Raw genomic sequence first — 9,550 nt, forward strand, 5'->3', positions numbered from 1 at the left:
ACCGTGTAGGGCTGACTTGTCAAGTCAGAATAGCTAGCATGCATGTTCAAGCCACGGGACAGTATAAAATGAAACCTGAGGACTGAGAAAACAGAAGAGTGAGAAGGATTTGGCTCTGGCTGAAAGAAACATGAAAGGGGCAGCAGAAGAGACAAGATACAGAGAGAGAGAGAGATAGGGAGAGTGAGAGAGAGATGGAGGGAGACAAAACCTGAGAGGAACAAGAGTCTGGGATAAAGGCAAAACATGTAGACCATACATGCTACAATGTGCAAGGATCTGGGTTCAAGGCCCCGGTCCCCACCTGAAGGGAGAAAGCCTCACAAGTGGTGAAGCAACACTTTCCCTTCTGCCTCAATTTCTGTGTCCAATGAATAAATACATTTTAGGGGCCCGGTGATGGCGCACCTGGTTAAAGGCACACATTACAGTGTGCAAGGACTCGGGTTCAAGCCCCTCGTACCCACCTGCGGAGGGAAAGCTTCACAAGTGGTCAAACAGGGCTGCAGGTGTCTCTCTGCCTCTTTCCCTCTCCCTGACCTCTCATTTTCTCTCTGTCTCTAATAATAAACAAAAATATTTAAAAATAAATTTTATAATGTATAGTATTCCAGAAAGAAGAGCAAAAGTATACATATTCAGATGAATTCATGCACACACAAAAAAGAAAGAGGGTGGGGGGTAGACAGCATTAATTAATGGTTCTGCAAAGACTCTCATGCCTGAGGCACCAAAGTCCCAGGTTCAGTCCCCCATACCACCATAAGCCAGAGCTGGGCAGTGCTGGTGTTTCTCTCTCTCAAAAATAAATTAAAAGAAAGAAATGCCTTGTCCCCTGTATTAACACCCTTCTCAGTCAGCCAACCAAGAGTTTTCATTGGTTTCAATGCATTATAGTCACAGGATCATTTTAGCCCAGGTGAAGCAAAGCATGAAATGAAGTCAGTCAACTGACATTGGTCGGTGAGTTTGTTTTAATAGTAAGACAGCGACACAGCCATGACACAGACAGGACCAGGGCCCACAGATAAAAAGTGAAATGGGAAATGAGCGAGATGAGAAAAACAATGGTCTAGGAAGCCGAGGAAACGGTTTTCACCTTTGGCTAATAAAACAGCAAGCTGAACTTTACAGGATGGGCACGCCACCAGATGAAAGGGGGGAGAAGAGGACGGAGAATTCAGTCCATGTGAAGCAGTGTGTGGATACACTCACATACTCACGCGGAGATGTCCCAAGCGTCACAGGCCAGCCTGTGTACACATACTGGAAAGCACTCAGGATGAACGAAACTAGTTTTGAAGGGCATTACCTCTCAACATGCAAACTACGTAACTAACTGTGTGTGGACACACTGCACCATCCTTGCTGTCTAATGCCCAGAAAACTGTCACACATCTTTATTTGAAAAAGACGGTTGCACAGAGAGTAGAGAGCATGATGGCTATACAAACAGATTCTCATGCCTGAGGCTCCAAAGTCCCAGGTTCAAGCCACTGCACCATAAACCAGAGCTGAACAGTGCTCTGGTAAAAAAATTAATTAATTAATTTAAAAAGGAAGAAAGAAATGAAAAGGACTGTTACTCGTTTGGTTTTTCAACCTTCCGGTATATTCTTGATGACGGTATCTGTGTATATTCACATCTCATCACAATTCAATTTTAATTCTTAAAATGAGTAAGAAATTTTGGGTTCAAGACTGGGGAGATAGCCTAATGGTTAAGCAAAAGACTATCATGTCTGAGGCTCCAAGGTCCCAAATTTAATCCCCAGCACCACCACAAGCCAGAGCTGAGCAGTGCTCCAGTTAAAAAAAAAAAAAGTTTTTTTTAATTGTTTATTATCTTTATTTATTTACTGGATAGAGACAGCCAGAAATCAAGAGGGAAGAGGGAAGGATAGAGGTAGAGAGACAGAGAGACATTGCAGCACTGCTTCACCACTCATGAAGCTTTCCTGCTGCAGGTGGGGACGGGGGGGGGGGGGGGTCGAACCTGGGTCCTTGCGCATTTTAACATGTGCACTCAACCAGGCACACCACCACCCAGCCCCCCCAAAAAACAGTTTCTGACTCTTTTTCAACAAGACAACAGACCTCATTTACAGAAGGTGGAGTTAGCTTATTAGATAAGGCAGGAAACAGTAACTCCTATTTACTTACCACATTGATTTCTTCAGTCCTAGGAGGCTAAGTGTTTTTGTTTGTTCATTTGTTTTTTTTTGGGGGGGGGGGCTTATTAACAGTCTTAGCATTTAAGATGTATGTTCATCTCTTTGTTAGGTGAAACACACAGATTCATTTGATTCAGACATTATCAAGCAACATAGCTCTTGATTTTAAAAATGTTTTGAGGAATGATAGTAATCTAAAATTTAATCCTTCTAGAAAAATGAAGCACAAAAATTAAATACTATGTTCAAAGACTTAATATTATCTTCTCATCCAAAGTACATCAGTGACCATTGTTTTTATTACTAACAACAGTTCACAAGATATAATGTGCATTAGAAGCATCACTAAGGGATAACTTAGAAGTGTCAGTAAGGACACAAGCTCTTTCCACTCCTGACTCTGGGATGTTCAGACATAGCCTGACAGCAATTGGCCCCTGTATTTCTATTCCCGCCCAGAATCTAAGTAACCAATTCTTTAAGGAGGCCAAAGGGCACAATTGTAGTTTATACCAAACTCAACAGCAAACTACAGTCTTTAAACGAACAGAATATAGACAAACAATACAGAGTTTTCTTGGTTCCAAAAAAAAGGGGAAAAAAAAAAGGCCATGCCAACAGTCAGGCCCAAATGAAAACAATTTCACAGTCCTTAGGAAAATACATAACTGTCATTGTTAATAAAAGCCAAGTATGCAACCGGAAACATGGCCTTCTAGCCAAGGACAAGATGTGTCTATTATACATTCTTGGTTTGGGGACATCACTTAAATAGCCAAAAAAAAAAAAAAAAAAGTCAAATAGCATTAGTTCTTGCACATACAATGCAAATTACATGCTAATTAAAGTACCCACAGGACAAAGACAACTAAGGCTCAAGGACCACAATACATATTATTATACAACTACAATACACATTAAGCAATCACCAAGTTGTAGGTAGGTCTTCCAAAAGGCATTATTATGGTTTTCCTGGATCAGAGAATTGTTATATTTAATCTCATTCTTACCTGCAAGCAGGTGTTTACAGGTGTCAAAAAGTAAAGCGCTGATTCTAACTGTAAATCTGTAGCTCTGTGTACTAGATGATAATGCAGGAATAGCACACTGTCACTATTTCTGGATCCTCTAACTTTCTAACCTCAAATGAAGTATGTTGCATGAACATGCTTTTTGGATGCCTTGGCATTCATTTTTTACCAGAATGCCCTAACTCATACACTCAGAACTACACCTTGTTTCAAATGACCAGGAAGTGAAAATGTAACCACCAGCAGCCCCCAAGAAATGCTATGCATGGAGACTCGATCAGGATGCTGTTGCTGTCTAAACTCAACCTCCATTTTCCAGCAAAAGTATAGGCAGCTCACATGCAAAGTTAAAAAGAGCAACATCCAGTATTTTTAATAAGTGCGTTACTGGAACCCTGGGTGAACCCTAGTAAACCAAACTCAACATGGTCGTTACGGAAACAAAATCTACATATGTGATGTGAGGGGCAAGAAGGCATATGGCTGGCATCAATCTATGGACTTCTATCCTGCCTGTTCAAAAAAAAAAAAAAAAAAGCCAAGAAGCTTGGTGGGAGAATCTTCTGGGCCTTTCCAAAGATGCTGATGGGCAGACAGGCAATGCAAACCCAGATTGTTTCAGGGAACTGGAATCAACCCTCTACACCAGTTTCCCAGGGCTATGCTCACAGTTTCTGCACAAAGACATGTTTTTCAACCCAAAGCAGTACACACCAACAGTAGCCAAGACACTCCAACAGTATCAGCGAGTAAGGTTCAGGGCAACCAGCCTGCCACCTGTCCCCTTCTCTACCTTGGAGAGCAAATCTTGCAAACACAGGCACCCGAAGAGCACAAAGCCTTCCCCTCCCCAGCCATAGTAATAATAATTAGTAGTAGTAGTAGTAGTAATAGTAGTAGTAGTATAACAATGGAGGGCAGAGAGGGTAGGGAGTGCCCTGGAGTATTTATTCTCAAGCCTCTGCAAGGAGGGAAATCCCTGCGCTGAGAAGGAGCCAGTTCACAGTGAGTGAATCGATCTTGGAAAAGAAATCACTGTTCATGCCTAGAAATAAAACCCGGCCAGGCTTCCCCTCCCCACGGGGCCAGCAGGGCTGCTCTCAACCTACCAGCTGGAGATCCAGGAAAGACTCTCCCTAGAGGTGCAAAGTGGCAGCCGCCACCCCAGGCTCATCCACCCACCCACGCACCTCGTGGCAGGTGACCCCACAGGCACAGGTTGCGGTCACTCCATACTTACCTCGCAGACTGGGGACCCGTAGCCCTTGAGTTTGTCACCATCTCCCTCCGTCAGACCGGTCCGATGTGTGGCCATCATTTCATTTCAAACGACAAAGAAGGGGCCAGCCTTTAGGGGTCCACATTGAGGGGGCAATGCCAGCACACACCAAGGAAGAGAATTCCAGGGCCAGAGGAGGTGCGGGGCAGGAAGGCCAGAGAAGTCAGGTGCCAAGGGGGGGTGGGTGTGTGAATGAAGTCCCTTCTTCGGAAGGTCGGTGTCAACTGACTGCACTGTCTCCGTCCATGTCTCCAGATTTAAAAAAACAAAGACGACAGGTCCCGTCCAGGGCAGCTGGTGAGGCCCACTGCAGACAACCGGCCCCTTCCTTCTGGTTCCACTTCAGGGAGTCCCAGAGGAGTCCCGGAGGGTGGGGAGGGCTCGGGCGTCGGCTCCCCAAGCTGAGCTGAGTCCTGCAAACCAGAGAAGTTAAGAGGGCGTGAACTTTCTCCAGGCGCCGACCTTCGCCTTGCTCAAGGCTCTTCCCAAGTTCGCCCCCTCCCCCAACACTGCCTGGGAGGGGTGGGGGGAGTCTTCTTCACGCTGCTGCTACGACCCCTCCCTGCAATAAAGAAGGGATGGCCCTCCTAGGTCCGCCCCCCCCAAGAAGGAATTTAAAAAATCTATAAATCAGGGGAATAAAAAGAAAGAAGCAAACATCAGAACTACCCTGCCAGGTGGTCTGTGCAGCCTTGGAGAGAAAACACCCCCTGGCTCAAGCACAATTTCAGAGCAGGAAGGAGGGGGTACAAGCCCCAGAGATAGACACTGGAAAGTGGGGTGCCCCCCCAGCTAAAATGGGACAATACTTTTTGCACACCCTCCCATCTCCTATCACTCTTTCCTCCTCCCCCCACCCCATCCACCAACCCCAAATAAAAACAAACAGGACCACAGCCCCAAGGAGCCAGCAGCCCCGGCCCAGGGCGGGGGATGGGGGGGGGTGGTGGTCCGGGTGGCCGGGTCCGAGACCCCGGGAGGCGGCTGTTTTCCTTGGCCCGCGGCGGGGTGCGGTGGTGGCGGGGCCGGCCCGGGAGGCGTGCGCCGCGGCGGGGACAAGGGCGCAGCTCCCGCTCCAGGGCATTCTTCCAGGAGCCACAGAAATGCAGCAGACGCCCCTGCAACTTTGCGTAGAGTTCTTGGACACCCCACCCCACCAAAAAAAAAAAAAAAAAAGAAGAAGAAGAAGAAAGTAGGACCCCAGCTCCCCCACCCCTAGGTGCCCGGTGGCCACCTAAGGGGAAAAAAATCGGGGAGAGAAAACCACCACCCACCTACTCCTATTTCCTCCGCCCCTTCCAGAGGCGGGTCGGTGAGCCCGGTCTCCCGGGAGGGCGGCCTAAATAGGAGCTTCCCTAAGGTGCGGGGGCCCCGGCCCCGCTCGCCTTCCCGCCGCGCTCGGCCCAGCTCCGGGGCGGCGGCGGGCGGGCGCGGGGCGGCCGGGGCGCTAGGCCGCAGGCTCGGTTAATATTCATGAGCGGCCCGCGGGCGCCCCTCCTCCCCGGCCGCCGCCGAACCCCGCGCCCGCCGTCGGCCTTTGTGCCCTTCCCTCGGCCCGCGGCCCTCCCCGGCCCCGCACACGCGGGCGCGGCCCCTCGCTCCCGCCGGGCAACGCGGAGGCCGGGCGGGGCGGCCCGGAGGGCGGGCGGGGAGCGGGCAGCCGGCAGCCCGCTCCGTGGCGCCCCCTCGGCCCCGGCGGAGCCCCAGCAGACACGCACCCGAGGACGCGGGCCGAGCGCCCGGGCGCAGCGCTCCGCGCACCCCGCAGCGAGAACGATCCGCCGCCGCGCTCCCAGGCCGCCGCCCCCGGCCGGCCGCTCCCAGGCAGCGCCGCGACCTGCCCCGGCCGGCCCCGGGCTCTCGGCCGCCCGCCGCGGGAGGGCGTGGGGCGGGGCGGCGGCCGCCGGACTCTCTCCTCGCCCGCCTCGCCTCTCCGGCCGGGGCCGCGCTGGGATCGCCGGTGACAGACGAACGCGCCTCGCTCAGCCGCCGCTGCCGCCGCCGCGCTGCTTCCCGGGGGCGGATTGCTGCGCCTTCCTCCTGGATCCACCTCCTCCCACTCCACCTCCTTCCCCTCCCCTCCCCAGGGGAGGCTCGGGCAGCCTGTGTGCTGTCCTGCCTCGCACCGTCCCGGGAGCCGGCGGGGGCACGGGGGGGCCGAGGCGGGGGCCGCCAGCTGGCTCTCGAGGGTCTGGAGCAACCCCCCCCAACACCAGGAGCCCCCCAAAACCCAGGCGCGCAGACAGCCTTTCCGCCTTCTGCAGATTCCCGAGGGCTGAGCGGGAGCGACCAGGATCCCGGGTCTCTGCTGGGGAAGACGTGTGCTCCGGCCGGGGGAGCACACGTCCTGGGCTGCGGACCACAGGTTCTTGAGGTGAATTTCGCCGCCGCCTCCCTTTTGCTTTTTTTTTTTTTTTTTTTTTTTTTTTTTTTTTTTTTTTGCAGCGGGAGGGGACTAAGCTGCGGTGCAGAATGGGACTTGAAGATAAGGGAGTGTCCGCTCACGCCCGGAGCCAAACAGCTGCTCATGCTAGGGGGAAGGGGTAGCGGGGAAGAGGGAATCACCCCAGTAATCTCCCCTTTTTTTTTTTGCTTGTAGTTAATTATAGGAGCTGTTGGAGGATGCCAACATGGCTGGCGGAACAGAGCCAAGGTAGCCCAGCCACGGATTCTCAACAGTCCCGGCCGTGCAACTCCCTACGGCCCGCACTTTCCTCAATTCCCCAGTTCCCCCAATTCCGGGACCCAGCCCCGAACCCCTGGCAGTCGGCTCCGCCCTGCCGCGCCGCACATCTCCCGCTGCAAACGGTCCAATCAGAAAGCGCCCTCAGAGAGCACAAACCAATCAGGGGCTGATGACTCAGGTTTCCCTCCACCCTTTGCACCTTTGGTGCCGCCCCCAGTGGGAAAGGCCGCCGCCCCCCGGGCGGTCCTTTCCTACCCCTCGGTCTCGCCCTGGAGGTGCCTCACTTGCTCTCTTCTGCGAGGTTGGGTCGGAGGATCCCGTCCCCGCGCGGCGGCGTTTGTCACCTTGTCACCCTCCTCCACGCCCCCTCCCTTCCCCAGTGCTCCTGCTGCTGCTGTTGAGGGTCATTTTTATCCTCACTCCAGCAGGAGACTGCCAGCTATTGTGTCTGATCAGCTGCCACCACCATCCTGAGGGGGGAGAAAAAAAGATACGCGCGCCCTAGAAGCTTATGAGATCTGCTTACCTTTTCCTTCTTTCTTACCCCACTCTCTTCTGAAAATTTAAAGGCACTTCCCCTGCACCCTGCCAACCTCCAACCTCAACCGGGAACCCCGTATTTTCATAAAGGGGGAAAAAAAAAAGAAAGTCCCCATGAAGCCTGAATACCTGTATCTTTATTTTTGACGTCTTCCCAAGAGTGAAAGATTGCAAACATTTGGAAATGTACGACTTAAAAAATCTTCAGCCTCAACTAGAGTAGGAAAGACTGAATTTTTTTTTAATGTGGCCTGAAATCTGCATATTCCTGACAACCCCTAACCAAATTCGTCAGCCAATAACAACAAAAGAATAGCATAGAGGGGCTGCCTGCCAGTCAGTTGGTGATTTACTGAATAACCCACTGGGCTATAGCTGTATCCAGTTCTATAGACTGTTGAGTAAATAGCAAGCAGTGAATAGCAGTACTGGGCTCAAGTAGCCTGCTTCCAGTGTGTCCAGAAAGGAAAAACAATTTTAAGCACAAAACATCTCTTTGCAAATGCAAATCTGCATATGCATGGCATAAACTAGAGAGAGATCCCCAGCTGAGGACAGCTCAGATTAAGAAAATTTCTTTTCTCTTTGCCTCCAGAGTTATTGCTGGGGCTCGGTGCCTGCACCACGAATCCACCGCGCCTGGAGGCCATTTTTTTCCCCTTTTGTTGCCCTTGTTGTTGTAGCCTTGCTGTGGTTATTATTGTTATTGTTGATGTCGTTCGTTGTTGGATAGGACAGAGAGAAATGGAGAGAGAAGGGGAAGGCAGAAAGGGGAAGAGAAAGACAGACACCTGCAGACCTGCTTCACTGCCTTTAAAGGGACTCCCCTGCAGGTGGGGAGCCTTGGGGCTTGAACCTAGATCCCTATGCCGGTCCTTGCGCTTCGCGCCACATATACTCAACCCGCTGCTAATGCCCGACCCCCCAGATTAGGAAATTTTCAAAAGGAAGGTCTTGTTAAGGGTGGGTAGATGTGGTCCTGGAAGGAGACACGAAGAGAAGAGGAAATGCAGCTTAGGGATTCTGATGAAAATAGCATAATCTACAATGACATTTCAATAAGAGATACCAAAATAGACTATCAAAACTACAGCCTAGCTCCATCATTTAATCTGTAATTCTGAAGTGTGCCTTTAAGTAGTAAAGTCTGTCACTGCTTTCCTGGTAGGCATTCCTTCAAAAATCTTCCTCACAGCTTAATGATAGATGTGTGAAAGAACTAGAATTCAAGCCCAGAGAGCTGGCTGTCTAGAGTTGATACTTTCCCCCACAACATTATACTACCTTTAATATGCTCTTTTTCAGTAATAAAAAACAATAACAGTAGCTGCTATTTAATTGACTTACTACATGTTAATTACTAGTACTTTGTGTGCTGATTTAATCTTACCCATGAAGTAAACCTGATTCCATTGTTCCAATACTTGAAATGTTTTTAAGAACTATTAAAAGTTACTGTTATACATATCTTATATGTGCTGGGATAGGAATGATTACACTATTAACCAGATTTTGGGAAAAAAAAATTTTTGGAACCCTTATGGCAACTTGCTATCATATATAGTTGATGTGTATTAGGATGGAGAAGGGCAAACGCACAGAACTAAGATGTGGTTCTAGTCCTCCTCGAAGACCCTTCAAGATCGCCCCTTCAGGGAGTCGGGCTGTAGCGCAGCGGGTTAAGCGCAGGTGGCGCAAAGCACAAGGACCGGCATAAGGATCCCGGTTCGAACCCCGGCTCCCCACCTGCAGGGGAGTCGCTTCACAGGCGGTGAAGCAGGTCTGCAGGTGTCTATCTTTCTCTCCTCCTCTCTGTCTTCCCCTCCTCTCTCCATTTCTC

The 9,550-nt window shown here is 50.6% G+C and overlaps 1 protein-coding gene across 6 annotated transcripts in view; it reads right to left on the bottom strand.

Annotated features, from left to right (window-relative positions):
* ARHGAP21 (Rho GTPase activating protein 21) overlaps window positions 1–6,772 on the bottom strand; it is a 149,840-nt gene extending 143,068 nt beyond the window's left edge. For 4 of the 6 annotated variants that reach the window (XM_060192318.1, XM_060192317.1, XM_060192316.1 and 1 more), the window contains exons 1-2: window positions 6,203–6,772; window positions 4,446–4,897 (exon numbers count right to left, since the gene is read on the bottom strand). In XM_060192318.1, the coding sequence (XP_060048301.1) occupies window positions 4,446–4,523 (78 nt within the window). In that variant the 5' untranslated portion in view covers window positions 4,524–4,897; window positions 6,203–6,772. Of the gene's footprint in view, window positions 1–4,445; window positions 4,898–5,376; window positions 5,674–5,758; window positions 6,147–6,202 lie in introns of those variants that run through there. The other 2 variants (XM_060192314.1, XM_060192315.1) reach the window with 2 other exon arrangements.
* Window positions 6,773–9,550: the final 2,778 nt, after the last annotated feature.

Source organism: Erinaceus europaeus, chromosome 6 (assembly GCF_950295315.1).
Source record: "Erinaceus europaeus chromosome 6, mEriEur2.1, whole genome shotgun sequence".
NCBI classification, from domain to species: Eukaryota; Metazoa; Chordata; class Mammalia; order Eulipotyphla; family Erinaceidae; genus Erinaceus; species Erinaceus europaeus.